General features: G+C 41.9%; 3 protein-coding genes across 4 annotated transcripts in view; 2 read left to right on the top strand and 1 right to left on the bottom strand.

Annotated features, from left to right (window-relative positions):
• The window catches only part of usp45 (ubiquitin specific peptidase 45), a 35,709-nt gene extending 27,614 nt beyond the window's left edge, over positions 1–8,095 (bottom strand). The window contains exons 1-5 of one of the 2 annotated variants that reach the window (XM_070966692.1): positions 7,767–8,095; positions 6,988–7,098; positions 5,248–5,417; positions 4,438–4,538; positions 4,064–4,164 (exon numbers count right to left, since the gene is read on the bottom strand). In XM_070966692.1, the coding sequence (XP_070822793.1) occupies positions 4,064–4,164; positions 4,438–4,538; positions 5,248–5,417; positions 6,988–7,090 (475 nt within the window). In that variant the 5' untranslated portion in view covers positions 7,091–7,098; positions 7,767–8,095. Of the gene's footprint in view, positions 1–4,063; positions 4,165–4,437; positions 4,539–5,247; positions 5,418–5,620; positions 5,683–6,987; positions 7,099–7,766 lie in introns of those variants that run through there. The other variant, XM_070966693.1, reaches the window with a different exon arrangement.
• A 405-nt stretch (positions 8,096–8,500) lies between these two features.
• Positions 8,501–10,745, top strand: tstd3 (thiosulfate sulfurtransferase like domain containing 3). Its single transcript, XM_070966699.1, has 4 exons — positions 8,501–8,763; positions 8,890–9,051; positions 9,583–9,742; positions 10,189–10,745. Exons 1-4 carry the CDS (start codon positions 8,625–8,627, stop codon positions 10,244–10,246), a joined length of 519 nt encoding a protein of 172 aa, XP_070822800.1. The 5' UTR covers positions 8,501–8,624; the 3' UTR covers positions 10,247–10,745.
• Positions 10,746–12,503: 1,758 nt separating this feature from the next.
• LOC139334328 (desmin) lies at positions 12,504–16,381 on the top strand. Its single transcript, XM_070967144.1, has 11 exons — positions 12,504–12,727; positions 12,981–13,140; positions 13,338–13,487; positions 13,931–14,050; positions 14,151–14,246; positions 14,328–14,462; positions 14,548–14,658; positions 14,753–14,863; positions 15,000–15,124; positions 15,227–16,120; positions 16,288–16,381. Exons 1-11 carry the CDS (start codon positions 12,504–12,506, stop codon positions 16,379–16,381), a joined length of 2,220 nt encoding a protein of 739 aa, XP_070823245.1.
• The last annotated feature ends 834 nt before the right edge of the window (positions 16,382–17,215 follow it).

The following is a 17,215-nucleotide window of genomic DNA, read 5'->3' as shown; positions in this document are numbered from 1 at the left end:
ATGAAAAGCCTGTTTCCTTGCCATCTGAGGCCAAGAGAACCCAGTGCCATGTTCCTTAGACACACACACATATATACACACAGCTTTTGCTATCCACTATCTGGCCTACTTTCATGTGCGGTGGTGGGAATAAAGACAGACTCAAGCTTGATTACCTCCATGAAGGCACCACCAGGGGACAAGCATCTTACTGGCTACCAACTCGGCTGAGTTAAACTGACAGTAAACTAGGGACTACGGTTTCCAAAATGAACAACCAGAGGCAGGAAATCAGGTGAATAAGAGTGCAGTAATCACACAACACTATATCATCAATTTAAGTCTAAGGTTATGGCCAAGGTCTCTCAGAGGAGGAAGTCAATGGATATACAGTATCAAGTCACATGACTGTTCCTTAAATTGCATTCTGTTGGATGCCAGTTTTAATATTTTGTCCTCAGAGTCCAACAGCCAGTGCAGACAAACAGAAGGCAAATATCCTTCATACAAACAAACATGATAACCTTCCCACAATGTGGGGTTGCAGCTGTGGACTGGTTTAATGTTTCACTGTGGTATTAAAATTGATAGCTATCACACCAGGTAAATTTGCTTATCTACTGTACTGAATTGTACCATATTAGTCTTATTATTATTTTTTTTTTAATTAAGTTTATATCAAGTTTCATGTCTGTCTGGACATATTACTTTATGAAACTACAATTAATTGTTCACTCAAAAAAAAAACCTTTGTTTTTCCTTTAAGGGTCATTGTAACTAATGATACTGCTACTAATAATAATACTATCACTAATAATATTAATTAGTAGTAGTAATAATAATAATAATAATAATAGCAATAATTGTGTAATACTGTATACTGTCATACAGTGAAAATAGTATTTTCTGAAACAGTTTAGGCATCATGTTGTGAAAATGTCATAGAGTTGCGACCCTACTACCACGACAACACTTTGCACTGCACAGAGGGATGTAAAAATACAATTCTACAACAGATGCGCTCAATGCTGTGACAACCTACTCTGATGATTTTAGGTTTAAGTTATTTGTAACTGTATCGTACGGTACCTTATCGTCAGGACCTAATTTTACATAATTCTGCTTTCTGTGTTCAGTAGAATGTAGAAATAACAACATAACATAAAACAAAGACTAACATGTTTCATGAAACACATACAGGTCTGGTCTCGTGTAAACTATTTTTAAACCTTTATCCCTCTCTAAAGCTATGTTTGAGAAAACGCTGAATATAGAGATTTAGAGCTATATGATTATTTTCTAGCCACATGGCCCAGCTCGACCACACACAAACTAAGCTTTATTGCTTTATTATCTAAATCCCTCAAATTTATTTGAAAGATGAGACTTTTGTTTAATACATATAGCTTTGTTTCAATGCCAATCCAATGCCAGGGGTCCACTGAACAATATTTGTCTGAATGTTTCTAAAAACTATGACTGAATGTCCTGCAGACACAGAGAATCACATTTTAAAACAGACCACCAGCATCAAGCTATATTATTAATAATCTGTCGCTAATAATCTGATTCTTTAAGTTCCAAAATTAAAAATGAAAATTTGCAGTATGATAATATAATATGGTAATATCGGGACTGATAATGATGATAAAACAAGACAGAATTAACAGATTCCAATGAGAAACAAGCTCCGATGCCTATTCAGAACCAATATTTTAACCCTCTTAACTCTAACCCTAACCAACATTTAATTTGCTCCACAAAGGCTCCCCAGCTGTGTTCCAAGCTGAAGTCTAGCTCCCTGAGGTCAATTCGCTTTTTACTGGGACTCTGGTACTTGAGCTGAAGGCCTTGATGGTGAGAGAGCACAGTTAATCGACTTTCTTTCTATCCTGCACTGTTGTTGTACAAAATTATTATAGATTCTGAAAAAAAATCCTTGCTGTGGATCTTTTGTGGCGTGGTCTATAGGAAAAACAGTACAACAGCAGCTTCTTCTGAAAACATGGCCTTCATACTGAAATGCAATTTCACAAGCCCCTCAACAGACAACAACCACCTATTTTGTTGCAACAATGGCTGCCCGCCTCCATACCTATTTGGCCGACCGGTGTGGAACAATTGGGTGGCAGGAAAGGTGACAGGTAATTTAAAGAGGCGAAGCTGTAGGGATCAACTGCCCAGCTAGCAGATCATTTGCCACCAATGTGGACACCTGGTTGGCAGCTCCACAAATACACTGACATATATAAATGTCTCATCAATAGTCTTCTTTGCTTATCTGGCTCAAAGAGCGATTACGCATGAGTTCGTCTTAGAAAAAACTATATGAAATATGAACACTGAATAGTAATGGTGATATTTAACTTGAAAGAATGTGTTTGTAACGAGCAGTATGATGGAGATAGAAACTGGAACCTGGAAATGTCGACATCTGTCAACCAACTGTATAGTACTAATCTAAATTCTAACTACATTATAAAAAATATCGTTTGTTCCCTCAAGCCTGTGTGCCCGGGTGTAGCTCACTAACACAAACTATATACTGCAGCCCTGTAAAAACTGCAAATCCTTGGATATGCAATGCACCTGGCATATAAGAGTTATTCAGATTCTGCTAGAGGGAGAGTTTGTGTTCTCTGTTGCAAAGAAGATATTGTGGTACACAAATTCAATGAAGTTCATAACTGAAACATAAAATCTTTTGTAATGGCCAGCAAGTGTATAATACAGGTCGAAAGAAAACAGGGCATCTGCTGGAGTTGATCAGTATTTTCTGTATTCTGTTTGCAAATCTGTGTGTGTGTCCATTGAGAGTTAGTGCACTCCAGCTGTTAGGATCCAGTTGCGCCGACTTGTTGAGGACCCTGGCTCCCACTAGTGCAGCACACAGGCCCAGAGGTGGTGAGACATACAGAGGCTCGACAGAGGAAGCAAGGGACAGAAACAGATAGCGATGGAAAGACAAAGAGCGACAGAGCAGTGGCTGAACCTCACGCAGCTGCTCTTGTTCTTCAGGGAACCCAGCCGTAAAGCATCACTCAAGCGCCTAATTCTTCTAATGTGTGCAGTCATGCAATGTGCAGGGTGGGGGTGAGGGTGGGGGGACTGCTACAGCATTAATCCCACAACTTGCAGGCCAGTCTTGCTGGGCCAGGGTGGCTGGCCTCTGGCCACTGGGCTTGACTGAGGCAGCCAGTAAGACCAAAAGTGGTGATGCCCACCACCATGATCAGCCAGAAGCTACTGCTTGTGAAGAGGCTTCTCAGCATGCCGGCACAAAGTCGGAGAGGTACACAACAGACGGTGTGTGACTATGTACGTATGGAAAGGGGGTTGGGGGGAAATATGTATATGGCTGACTGACTGGGCAAGGAGGGCACAGGTGGCCTGAGTGAAGTTAAACCACATGAGATGGAAAGTAGGGCTAAGTCAGGCCGTCAGGCCATCAAGCATCAGTATGAACAAAACCTGCTACAACAAAACTCTCTTCAAACTCAAATTCTCTATATGCTATATTACATTTACATATCTATAAAAAGTAGAAAAACAAAGTATTCTAATTTTATTACCTTTAGAGAGCACTGAAAAAGAAGATTCTGTTAGCCTTAAGAAGCTCAGACACACAGGCTGGCCTCAGCCATCACATACACATGTAGCCTGTTACACTGAGGATGAAATCTGTGGATTCAGATGACCACTGCCACCAGGGGGAGCAGGTGTACTGCAGCCAATTCCTGGTAAGTAGGTGGATCACTGACAGTAACAAATTTGAACCTATGTGCCCAGGTTAAATCAGTTTCTCTGTATTACAGGAACTTCATTCAACAGCCATGGAACTTGTAACAAGACAGCCTGTAACAGTTTGGTATACAGTCACAGTGTTACTCTGCTGTTAGTCTCTGGTGCACAGGTGGACCTTGGAGGTTATTGTACAGAATTATGTACCATTCATACATAAGGCCAATCCCATTCTACAATAACTGAAGACATGATTGCTAAATTAAATAAATGTTTACATAAAACTCTGACTGAACTGACATCAAACAGACTTCACTGACGCCCGGGAGGCCAAACATCTTACCCGATGTTGCTTTGACAGAGTGCTTTTGTAAAAAGTCCAGAGTCTGAGCCAAAGCCTTCTTGTTGCAGTGAGTGGAGAGCTCCTCGTTACACTCAAAACACCTACAATGACAAGGAGTCACAGACAAACACAGAAAGTTGCTGTCAAATTTACAGTGGAACTCAAGTAATTTAAGAAATGAAAGTTTATTTGAGAACAGAATCACACACAGTAATGAGGTGTATGATGTGGGTCAAAACACCCACGGCTGTTGTTTTCTACATAAGCACACACACAGGCGGCATCATGATGCATGTTATCTCAAGCTGACACACAATTTTGGCCGGGTGTGCAGTCTTGGCCTTTCTAACGAGTGCAGTGTTGAGGTTTCTCACCATGCCTTCCACGTGCTCAAGCTGATAGTGATGCAGTGAGACTCTGGATGGAAAGCTTGGTGGTGATTGACAGCGTGCTGGATCCCTGACTGGTTACAGCCCTGTAAGATTGTTCAGTTTATAAAATTTTGTTAACAAGCATAAAATACATTCAGACCCACAGCACATATGCACATATATAATTTCAAGCCCTCTGACAATAATTTACATTTGCCTAATTATTATTATTACTTGTCTAATTAGAACAATATCTTCATGTGTCATTATTGTTTTGTTCAAATATCAAAATAACCAAATTTGGCCATACATGTGAACAGAGCAACGTGAGCATTCTTTCAGTACTTTATCAAGCATTTTAAATAATAATTAGACAACACAGAAATCAAATTACATATTTCTCATTAAACATGCAGTCGTTCCTTTTTCCAATGACACCCCCCCCACACACACACACAAAACAGCCACAACAACACACGAAAGTCGTGTCGAATTCATGATTTTGTTTGCTGTTGGACAAAAATCTGTATCAAAGTTTATCTGTCATCATCAACAAGGAGAAAACTGGTACATATCTCTTTGTAATTTCTGGGCAAACAATTCACTAGTCATCATTATATTGTAATGTGGGTTCCTTACATGTGTATTAACGTAAATGAATGCCTATGTAAATGCATGATGGCAGTCTTATTCTCGGTTATTAATGACAATGTTCCTCATTTTCTAATATCAAAAACATCCCAAATATATTGTGAATATTCACAGTGCTCAGCCCCAGTGTGAGCTTTTCTATACTGAAAAATCAATAATTACCTGGAAACCACACTTTAAGCACACCACGATGTCATGGGAAGCTGCTGGCTCTCCATCGATCATGGTCCTCTCCTTTAGGCACTCGGAGCACACCAACCACATGCTGGAGAGCACTGATTTCTTCACTGAGTTCAGGTCCACTGCCTTACTCACATGCTGGCAAGTCAACCCTGGTTAAAAAACAAAATGCGCAACACATGTTCTAAATTTTACACGGTGGGAGATTCCCAAAACATAAAGAAAGCAGAAGATAAAAGAAGCGTATATAGTCTTCATTGCTAGCCCTATCAAACTGACTACATAGTCGCCTGATTGCAATTATTTGAGCTGACAGTGATCATGTTGCAAAACTATTTGAATAATGTCCATTCACCTGTATAATAACAGCTGGATGTCATATTTCAATCACTAATTCCGCATTGTTTTCCACCGTTTGAGGGTTGACTGGTGCTCTTTTAATGATGTCATCTCATGCTGTATTCTTCTGTCATGTTTCATGCAGCCTTGCCTAAAGTAAGGGTCACGACCCAAAATGGGGCACAGACTTGTTTTTATTGGGTCCCCAACTGGCAGAGTAAACCGCATGACAATGTTAGAATATGTGAATTAATTTTCCTAATTAAAATAAGAGAGGGCTGCACGCATACTTGAAGAACTGGAGTTACATCCAAATGAAGCTTTCTCTGCAATGACACAAGTCAAAAGAATTTTTCCTAAGCAAAGAGGAGACTTTCAAGAGAGTGTTTTGAAAGTAGAAAAGTAAGTCAGTCATGCATTTGTGTGGCATTTGAATTGCTTGTTTGGTGTGTCTGTTAGTTTGTGACTAGTGTGTTGCTAGCTAGCATCACTTTTTAGTGTTAGCCATGACTGCTGATTTTGTCTTGCTAGCCATGATAAACATTTGACATTCGCTCCCCAATTCGCAGGCTTGTAAGTAAGTAAGTAAAGTAAAGTTCAATGATTCAACTGTGTTAACAGTGAAAGAGTAATATGTGTGTGTTACATTTGTTAAGTGTGTAAGTCTGTTTCATGCTGACAAATGTCAGAAATTCTGTGTCTGTGTCTGTAATATATATGTATATGTATGTATGTACACACACACACACACACACACACACACACACACACACACACACACACATATTATATACATTTTAAAATCATTGTTTGCTGTATTGTTTCTAAGTAGTTTATTACGGTACTTGTGATAGTTGCATAATAAGTGGATGGACCTGCACTTTTTTTTTTTTTTTTTTTGCATTTTCTTTACTGTTTTTCTGTATAATTGGTTTAGCACTAGATTGTGGATGGAACCCTGGACAACTAAAGTTTCCAAATTGTGACAGTCCTATTTATTGCAAAAGAAATTCCACTAGTGTCATGGGGCTTCATCAATACACAGTTTAATGTCCCGGTCTAGTAGGACAAATTTCTTAAACTTCATAGTTCCAAAAAACAGACAAAAAGGACAAAAATATAATTACTGTTGCGGTTAAAACCAATGTTGTGTTTCCAGTGCTAACATGGGTCGTGGATGAAGGTGCTCTGTAAATCACTTGATGAAATTTTTTGCAAAAAGTAAAGCTGTGTGTCTTAAATATATACCTTGCTTTTTGAGCATAAGTAAGGAGTTAGTCCCATGTACTATCCGCTGTGCTAGGACTCCAATTTAGAACCTCACAGCATTAACTTGTCTGTCTGTCTGTCTGTCTGGTGTCTTGTACTGCTTCAGTGACTTACCACTGACTTCATCTGATGACTCCTCATCTCGAGGTTTCCTAGGTTTATTAGTCCGCTTAGTCATGTCGGCGGCTTTCAAAGAGAAGGGGTCCTTTAGCCGCATCTGGAGCTCTGGATGGGAAGATGGAGGACCAACACAGGTGTTACGACACAGAATTACCTCAAAACAACTTTGATACTTAAACGTGGTACAGCTTGAACTAGCCTTACTCTTAGTCTTTACTTATTAAGGCACACAATACTTTGAATACTTGCTACAGTTAAGCGAGAAGTATTTGTATAGTGAAATATTACTGATGTCTTGCATTTGTACTCCAGCAGAGAGGATTTAAATGTCATCAATGACTGTGAGCCGACATTGCCTGTTTGTGTGCATGTTTGAAACTGCTCATACATTGTTCACACAACATACATGCGACCGCGCTGAAGCATCCTTAAGACTAAAAGTCACTTATCTCCATTCAGATTACCATTTCGAAACCATTGTACAAGGGCACTGAGCCAAAACAACAGATAACGTGTAACGGCCTAAGTGCTTACGGACTGCAAAGCATGTCACTGAGAATAAACAGAGCCGGTCAGAAAAAAGGTGATATTATATTAATGATAACTAACGTTACCTAGTAATGGGTAATGACACTGTTCCGAAGCTTGAAATAGCCCCGGTTCTCATATTTAGCAGAGCATGAAAGGCCTTCTGTCGTTTATCAAAGGATTGTAAACAATGATTGAAGAACGTATCCACAGTAAGATTTAACGAAAAAGCGTTATGAACTCACCTCTTTAATTTAGCTCCTATGTTGACAATGTTAGCTAACCTGAAGCCAACGCTGAGATGTCAACTCTTCTTGGCTAGCAAACAGGCTAGCTACATTAGCTTGTCAGAATAAAGAAAACATTAACAGGTGTGTTTTATCCAACAATACAAGGAGATGTTACGTCATTTCAAAGCAAAAGTACAGATTGCGGACAACAACACAACAGTTATCCCAGTAGTTCCTCGTTTCTGCCTTTGACTTTGTAAATTTTGTAAATCTTTCGGTAGCATCAACTAGCAAACCCAAGTCAACATGTGACGCACTACGGCAGCTCAGTTTGGCCTAATGCTGCATTCAGGGACAATGGAAAATCTCATTAAACATGGCAAGCGTCACGGGTCCCGAGGCTTTCAAGGGGTTGTTCAGCGTTTTAAAATACACTTACAGCTACTTAGACTGAGTTTGTTATAATGTTTTATTTACAGAGACCATATGTAAGGTTGGTGAAACTACACCTGACGGCACGGGGCATGGATGTATTTTGTGAACTGTTCATAAGTCGATGTTCAGATGTACAGAGTCGTATGGTTTTAATTTTTCTGACTTTCCGACGAATGCATCATGTACTTCGTCAATTAATTAGAGCAATGGTTGGAGGTTAGTGCATATACCAGTCAATTATGTTCATTTTGGTTTGACCTTTGAATCATTAATGACTTTCCGTTTGACAGGAAGTCGTCCTCTAGACGATCCACACTTCTGCGCACGCGCAAGTCACCGTAACTGAGCGTGAACAGAGCGAACGTAACTGTCGTCTCACGTACGCTGCATTACTGCGTGTTTACGGGGGTCTGTTGACATTAGGTGTATCGATCACATATGGCTCTCAGAGGGTGTTGGCGGTATACAGGGGCTGCCCCTCGTCTGTTATGGAACAGTACGGTCCCCCCTGTAGCTTCCGTCCCGGGAGGACGACGCTCAGCGTCCACCCTTGACAGCTCTCAACCCGGTTACAAAAGTGAGTTTTACATGTACTGTTATATTCATTTGCTAGCTTGTCTGCTGCCTGTGGCTTGTTAGTCACTGTCACGTTTTGAAATAGTTCATATTGTCACATGTTTATTTGTTTTGCTTTCGGCTACAGAGTTGCTGCTCCGCAGGTTCACTTCAGGGCCACCAGCCACACATGTGAATTATAACCAGCTGAAGGAGCTCCTGGCTGGCGGGAAGTCTGTCGTGATAGATGTCAGAGAGCCCTGGGAGCTCAGGGAGTTCGGCGCCATCCCTGGGTCAATTAATATTCCTCGTGAGTATTGTTCTACCTAAAATATACAGAAAAGGGATGAGGCGTCAGGTCCTCTTGCTACATCAGTACAGAATTGTGGTTTCCGGCAGATTGTGCTGTCTATCGGTCAACTTTGGGCACGTCCGGGGGCATTCAGTGATGGAGCGTTCAGTGACAGAAGTGGAAAAGGCTTTATTGTTTTTCATCCTCAGTGATTCTGAATGTATGTCATGATGTAATTGTTGTTGTTGCAGGTATTTGTTGTGGCAGGTTCATTTGATTGCAAAGTTGCTTCAACATTACATTTTGTGTCAAATCAAAAATGTTGAATTGAAGTGAATTGATGAATCTGTATGAGGGAGGACATGCCTCCTAACTCTCTTCAAGGTCAACATTTAGATAATCCTGGTGGTGTGTTTAGGTGCAATGCTTTGATACTAGTTACAAGGTCCCAGAAACAGCAGACCCACCAAAGTTTTGTTCTACCTAGGAGCACATATTTAAAGTCTTACTGGCCATATTTGACCTTTCTGTACTTCCTTGGCTTTGCAGTGGGACAGCTGAACACCGCCCTCCAGCTGGGTCCGGGAGAGTTCAAAGAAAAGTATGGTGGTGAAATGCCCAAGCAGACTGATAACATAGTGTTCAGCTGTCTGGCCGGGATCAGGAGCAAGAAAGCTCTTGACGCAGCCGCCTTGCTGGGATACAAAGAGTGAGACGTGTTTTCTTGACATTTGCCTGACCAAAAAAAAAAAACAAACCCATTAAGTCCACAAATTATTAATCATGGTAATCACATATAGCGAATGAAGATTTGTTGTTTATTGTAAGTGTGCCTCTTTTTTTGTTCTACCAGTGCATTTTTTATGACTGAATTAAGTTAACTGAATGTTATATCTGACAGTTATGTTTCAATACAAGGCAGTGTTAAGTTCATCCAACTTGAGTCTATTGAACTCTGCATTATGTCAAGCCATCATGCAGTGCTCTTACCACACTCCAGTTTTTGAATGAAAAGTAGAGAAGAAGCTAACAATGAAATTATTAACTGCAGCATATTAACACAACTAAAGTCAAACACAAGTACAGTTTCATTTTTGACGCACCTCTGTTGATGCAGCATTTCCTTCATTTTCTTTCTTCTTCTCTCTTTTTCAGTATTCGGCATTACCCGGGTGGATGGGAAGACTGGGTGAATAATGAGCAACAAAAGTGATCCAGGGATTATGGAACAGAAAATAAAGATATGTAAAGCTCTTTTTGGGAAAACCTGATCCAGAATCAGACTGCAAAGTGAGAAGACATAACACGGGATCCCAAAGACTAAAACCAGAGGGTCTATCACACATCAGCAATCGCACATCATTCAAAACTATTGCAATATTACTTATTACTTTAAATTAAGTTTTGAAATTATTTTAAATTTACATTTGTTTCAGCTGTACAAGTTCTAAACAAACAAATATGTAACCAGTGACTATTCTAAGCCTTACTACAAATTCTGATAGACAGTCAAGTGCTAAGTGCGAATGAAGTTGTAGTTTCCAGACTATCTATGCAAATGACTACTTAACTGCATATGATTGTGAGTTAAAATGAGGTCTTACTGTGAGCAAGTCAACATTTCAAGTTGATGTATTGTATTATATTGCTGCTTGTAGATAGAACTGCCAGTGTAGCTGCCAAAGTCATTTAATAAATCAAACTATAACAGTACTATTTAGTTTGTGTTTTTTTTAATGCATTTTTTCATTTTTTCATCTTATGTACTCTTCCAACAGGTCTATTAAAAAGGCAGTGATAATACATTTATATGGATAATTTGTGACTCTGTACCTAGCTGACGTGACAGCTACTGGGGCTAAGATGATCTACAGTACTGAAAGACCATGTCTAATATCTGCTGTGTCTCGGTATGAATTTGTCACCCACTCTCCAGAAAACGTTAACAGGGTCTTTCATTCTTAATAATGAATGTGCTTGTTTTCAACTGAGAAGAATGCCACTGCTACAGCATATCGACCATGACTGCGGACCTTGCTCCCTATTAACTCCCCCTTTTACAGCTGAAGCTCAAAGTGCAAATAGAACATACAAATTTTATTCTTATGATTGGTGTAGTCAAGATTTATATGTAATCCAAGTCCCTCACAAAATTTAGAAGCAGCTTGTTGTTTGTGAATCACTGACACTGAAAAGGAAACTTACCTCATGAGTGACTTTCCACATGCGTGAGTAAATAATGTGGCTCAGGGAGTGCTAATACTATTTCTGCTTACATGAAACAGCATTCTGTTACTTAGTTGCAACATGAAAAGAGCTGGTTAGTGCTGATAGATTGTCCACATAACTCATTCCACCTCTTCCCAAAAGTCCCATGCTGCTGCGAGATCTGAGGTCAGTGGGAAAGAATAGATGCTTGCTCAAAACATCTAGCCAGGATTTCACGAAAACAATAAATAAAAAATCATTCTACAAGTTGTTTTTTTAAATGTGCTAAAGAAAACAATGCCTGGCTGGACAGGTTATAATCTATGTTCTGGTCATTCTGTGGTTTCCTCTCTGTGTGAAACCTGAGCATTAAGTTTTATATTAGGATTAATGTTGCTGGCAGTTAATATTTACAGTAAATATTAAGGTCAGTGCAGCTCTTACTGACCCCTGATGAAGTGACACCATAGGTGTCAACGTTAAATCAATCTGAAAAGACCTGTCCACTGCTTTCTCCCCTCATATCACTGTGCTATGTCAACCGTAAACTCCAGACTACAGTCCCCCCCGCCCCTTCTGCCTCCTTATTTTCCCTCAAAAGCCGTTAATTCCATTTTCTTTTTTCTGCACACTCTGGTTTTAATATGTTGAAAACAGAGCAGACTAATAAGTACTAATTTATGTCAAATCTTGCCAGGGCTCTTTGTTCCTCTGCAGCCTCATCAGCTCTCCCTCCAGCTTCTGCTCAGCATTCAATTAAACTCCCTCGTCCCATCAGAGCCGATCACATCAGTGCTGCACCTACTGGCTGCTCTGACTGACTGGACCCTGCTTGTCTGTCTGTCTGCTGCTTAGTGCTGGGCTGGGCTCTGAGGTGGTGGATGTGCTATGATCCTGGTCAAACCCGTTATGCTTCTGAGAAAATGGAGCCTGATATACAATCACTCTGTATGTTGCAGAGAGACTAATGAGACTAACCCTTCACTGATATCACCAGCCACTGTCCCAGCCCAGCTCTGCTCCTCACAAGCTGCTGACAGATATCTGAGCAGCAGGTCAAGCCTGAGTTGTTGCAGTGGTTCAAGATTCCACAAGTGCTGGCTCATAAACTGGGCTGTGTTTGATAGAGCTGGGGCACGGCTGGCAATGAGAAGTATAAAACCTGAGGGTTGACAATCAAGGAGTGCAAACAAGGTGGAACAGCAGTGAAGTGCAGTAAACCACCGACAGAACCAGAGGAAACACAAATCGCTACCGCCACCATGAGCCGCAGCCCGGAGAGGATCTCATCCTACCGGCGTCACTTTGAGGACAGCAGCACCTCGTCCTACCAGGTCAGGGTGTCCAGCCCATCCCCCACCAGGAGAGACACCCGTCATGCCTCCGCCGGCTACTCCTGCAGAACCGGGCCCAGCAGCATGCGTGTGGCGTCAGTGGGACGAAGGACCGTCTCAGCCGCACGCAGGTCTCGCATGGTTGGAGCAGGGTAAGCTCTGCCAGCTACAGTGCCAACATATGGACAGATAATGTTTATGAGTAAGAGGGCTATACAGTTAGATAATAATTTCCTTTGGTGATGTAACATTTTTAACTCATGTGAAAGTAAGTGCTACCTCTTCCCCCGATGTATTTCAAGCAATTTTAGAGCACTTCCTATGACATGAAATGTTCGCATTTTCTCATGATATGCCATCTCCTCCTCCAAATTTAATGTCTTTGGCTGATGGGTGGATTTTCAGTGTGAGTGCAGGAGCCATGGTATGTGTTGGGCCAAGTGGAGAACCTGCAGTGGATCTGGATGTGGCTGCAGCTGAGAACCAAGAATTCCTCAACACCCGCACAAGTGAAAGACAGGAGATGATCGTCCTCAATGACAGACTGGCTGTATACATTAACAAGGTAAGACAACTCTCAAACTGACCACATTTTTACCTCTTCAATCATAAATAGATTTGTCAGGCCTGGCTAAAAACTCCTTTCGTTGAAAAATTAGGAAAAATGGGAACATATTACTTTCAGCTCTGTGAGCACATGGACAGGAATCATGTTGTGGTTCAAGTAGACTTGAAATCACAGAGGTTTTCTTGCCCTTACAGGTTCGATCACTTGAGCAGCAGAACAAGCTACTGGAGGCAGAGATCGAGGCCTACCAGAACCGTTTTGAGAAGCCAACAGGTTTACGCCTCTTATATGAGGAACAGCTGAGGGAGCTGAAAAAGATTGCTGACCAGATGAGAGTTCAGCGGGTGAGACAGAATGCTCCAACCCACACATCGCCCGTTTCTTATTTTAAACTTCAGTTGCTCAATAGAGCATAAAGAGTCAATTCTTTGTTTCGGGCGAGGTTTACACCTCACTGAGCTGTAGAGGATCCATCCAAGCAATGATACAAGACGTCAACTTGGTGTTTTCAAGGTTCTTTACCTGGTAACAGGCTTATTTCTGGCAGGCAAATGGAGGGGTGCCTGAGTGTGTTAAGGTGTCATGGAGTACAGCTGTCTTTAGCTATGCTTTATGCACAGATGAGATGACTTGATTATGTATTTGGACGCACAAACACACACATGCACACAGGAATGAATTAAAAATATAAAATGCAAAAGAGGCTGATCTACATTTTGCACACACCCTTGCACACACCTCCAAATCTAATAGATGACTGCATTACTTCTGGCATCTTGGTTTTCAGGACATCTCCTTGGCGGCGAAGGAGTCCACAGCGGCTCAACTAGAGGCAATCAAAATCAAATATGAGGAGGCAGTGGAGCTGAGGAGGAAAGCCGAGTTAGATATTGAAGCCTTCCGTCCAGTAGGTTACATTACAACATTACATTAGCCAATATCTCCCCCATCATCAAGTTAATTTACAGTCCAAAATCAACATGATAATAATGCCGTGTTTTCTTCAGGATGTTGACAAAGCCACCTCTTCACGCATTGCCTTGGAGAAGAAGCTGGAGCAGCTGGAAGTTGAAATTGAATTCTTGAAAAGGGTCCATCAGCAGGTGGATAACATCTTCACGTCAGATTTACATATTTAGGTTGCCTTCCATTTTCATGATTACTAGATATGTCTGTTTTTTCAGGAAATTGATGAGCTTATGAAACAGATCTATGCAGCTCACGTCTCAGCTCAGAGTGCATTCACCCTGCCTGATCTGGCAGCAGCTTTGAAACAAATCCAAACCCAGTACGACGACATTGCAGCCAAAAATCTCCAGGTAAAATAATCACACATCTGCACTGTCAGAAGTTTCTGTGTGTTACAAATGACATTTATGTGATTTTTTTATCCCTTGTTTTTAGGAAATGGATTCTTGGTATAAAAACAAATTCGAAGATCTGAACAATAAGACATCAAGGCATGTGGATAAGGTTCGAAGTGTTAGAGAAGAAATAGCAGGTGCCAGAAAGGATGTGAGTATCAAAATTGAAAATGGATAAAAGAAGACTGATTGACAAATGATATTAAATGACTCCAGTGACTATGATTGCATACAAATATCTTCAGATCCAAAGCAAAGAACGGGACTTGGATAGCTTGAGGACCAGGAATGAAGCTCTTGAGGCTCAGATCCGAGAGACACAAGAAAAGTACAGGAAGGAACTGGAAGACCTGCAGGTTAGGGTCCCTGGGCGCACACCTGGTCACACCACAGTCAAGTGTGAACACATACACTTACTCACATGCATGCAGACACAAAGCCACCACAATATTTCATTCGTACAGTTATTTTATGCCTCCGTTAACCTGACAGGCTCGGATTGAGGCCCTGCAGCTTGAACTGAAATCCACCAAGGAGAAAATTGCACTGCACCTGCGTGAGTACCAGGACCTCCTGAATGTCAAGATGTCTCTGGAGATTGAGATCACAACATACAGGTGAAGGAAAAATAATGTAATGTAAATGGATTTAGTGCTATGACGTATATGTAAATCAATTTAAACAAAAGTTTTGTCCCTTTTTGCATATGTTTCTTACAGAAAACTTATCGAAGGAGAGGATCTGCGTCTCTCTGGCATGGTGCAAACACTGTCTCTGACCAGTTGTGGTGCTGCTGGTGCTGGAATGAGCTTTAGTGGAGGAGGCATGGGCGGTGTTGGTGGAATGGGTGGTGGATTAATTGGAGGTAGTGGTGGGGTTGCTGGAAGCACAGGGAGTGGAGTAGGAATGGGTGGGGGCATCGGTGCAGGAGGCATGGGCACTAGTCCAGGAGGAATGGGTGGAAGAATTGGTGCTGGTCCAGATGACAGGAAGGGTCCTGCTGGAAGGGCAGGTGGGGCAGACATGGGAGCTGAGGGTGGAGGATTAAGAGCTGGTGTGGGGCATGTGGCTACTGGTGAAGGCAGTGGAGGAGTGGGTGCTGGTGGAATGAGTGGTGTTGGCTCTGGTGCCAGTGGAATGGGTGCTGGTGCTGGTGTCGGGGGCTTAGGCACTGGGGCTGGAGGTGTGGGTGCTGCAGGTTTGGGCACTGGGGCTAAAGGTATGGGCCCTGGTGCTGGAGACAAAGGTGACAGTGTTGGAATGGGTGTAGGTGGTGCCACTGCAGACTCTGGTGGCATGGGTTTCACTGGAGGAAATGGCGGTGTTGGCGGAGGGATGGGTGATGGAGTTGGTGGAGGCATAGATCGGGATGGAGGTAAAGATCGTGGAATGGGTCCTATTGGAATGGGTCGTGGAATTGGAGGCAGTGGAGGAAAGGAGGATGTGGTTGGAGGTGATGTAGGTGCACTGTCAGGTGTTGGTGGAACAGGGAAGATCGGTAGTGGTACCAGTGGTGTCGGCATGGGATATGGATCCAATGGACATGACGCCAGCAATGATGCCTACACAGAGCAGGCTGTGGAGCTGACGGAGAGAAGGACGGTGCTCATTAGGTAAAGGTACCATCAGGTATCTTTTGTATTTCCTTGAAACATAATTTCCTCAATCTGCTTTATGATTGGTTAGATATACAGCTGCTTAAAGGTCCATCCTTTTTAACAGTTTTAATAAGCTTCCTTGGGTTATTTCAGCCCTCTTCATTTTCTTTCCTTCTGGACAGAACTGTCAAAAATGAGGATGACGTGCTGGAGATGGACCACCAGGAACAAACCTATACCATCACTGGAGCAGCCGATGACTCAGATGATGACTGACCAGCACGATCTCCCAAGTGACCTCCTCTCGGCCTTAAACCTCCACGCCCCTCTGAGCTTTGCACTGACCAAACCCCATGTCTGGGCACTGACCTTTGTCCTTTGCCCTGGACAAGAAGACCATGACTGACCCTTCACTACAGAGTGAACCTTCACTTTATAGAGTATAGATATGCCTCACTAGGAATGCTCAACATGATCTCTAAACTTATGTGTGGTCCCACCCCGCCACCCCCGCTGCAAATAAAGCTATCAGCATTCAATGACCTTGTCTTTTTTTATTTGATGTCTTCAGTGTTTGGGGTGCCTTATAACGACACAAATTGCTATCCAGTACTATTTCTATGAAATGCTGGTAAAAATACATTTTGCCTTACCGGAGAGATATCTTGCTTATTTTCATAGCTTTGCTTGAAGGACACAAAGCCAAAAGTAGTAGTGAGTGAGTAGTGAGGGAACAGCAAATCAGAGAGAAGGATAGAGTCACCTGAGGGCTGAGGCGGTCGCCCTGACACTTTCTGGAGGGCTGAGGAATCCGTCAGTCAAATTTTGTCTTGCAGACGAGTGACGGCATACAGCCGTTTCCTGTCCTCATTCCATCCACATCCACACCTTTTTCTCCTGCTGCTGATTGGGAGCGATTGGATCTGGCCAACAGATGCCAAACACACTCAATGTCCTGCTCAGGGGCTGAGAGCAGAGACATGCAACACACCAAATCTCTGACAGAAACTGCAACAAAAGATAGGGACAGCAGCAATAACAGTACTGTGCCTTTATTCTTATTCTTATTATTATTATTATTAGTAGTATATTATTATTATTATTATTATG

The sequence above is a fragment of the Chaetodon trifascialis genome, chromosome 7 (genome assembly GCF_039877785.1).
Source record: "Chaetodon trifascialis isolate fChaTrf1 chromosome 7, fChaTrf1.hap1, whole genome shotgun sequence".
Lineage (NCBI taxonomy): Eukaryota > Metazoa > Chordata > Actinopteri > Chaetodontiformes > Chaetodontidae > Chaetodon > Chaetodon trifascialis.
The sequence above is the reverse complement of the archived record's forward strand: the minus strand, read 5'-3'. Positions and strand labels throughout refer to the sequence as shown.

Coding starts and splice junctions, on each gene's coding strand:
- tstd3 (XM_070966699.1), top strand. CDS start 8,625: ATGGCTCTCAGAGGGTGTTGGCGGTATACAGGGGCTGCCCCTCGTCTG. Junction 9,052..9,582: donor TGGGTCAATTAATATTCCTC/GTGAGTATTGTT, acceptor TTGGCTTTGCAG/TGGGACAGCTGAACACCGCC. Junction 9,743..10,188: donor GCCTTGCTGGGATACAAAGA/GTGAGACGTGTT, acceptor TCTCTTTTTCAG/TATTCGGCATTACCCGGGTG.
- LOC139334328 (XM_070967144.1), top strand. CDS start 12,504: ATGAGCCGCAGCCCGGAGAGGATCTCATCCTACCGGCGTCACTTTGAG. Junction 14,864..14,999: donor AGGAACTGGAAGACCTGCAG/GTTAGGGTCCCT, acceptor TTAACCTGACAG/GCTCGGATTGAGGCCCTGCA. Junction 16,121..16,287: donor AGAAGGACGGTGCTCATTAG/GTAAAGGTACCA, acceptor CCTTCTGGACAG/AACTGTCAAAAATGAGGATG.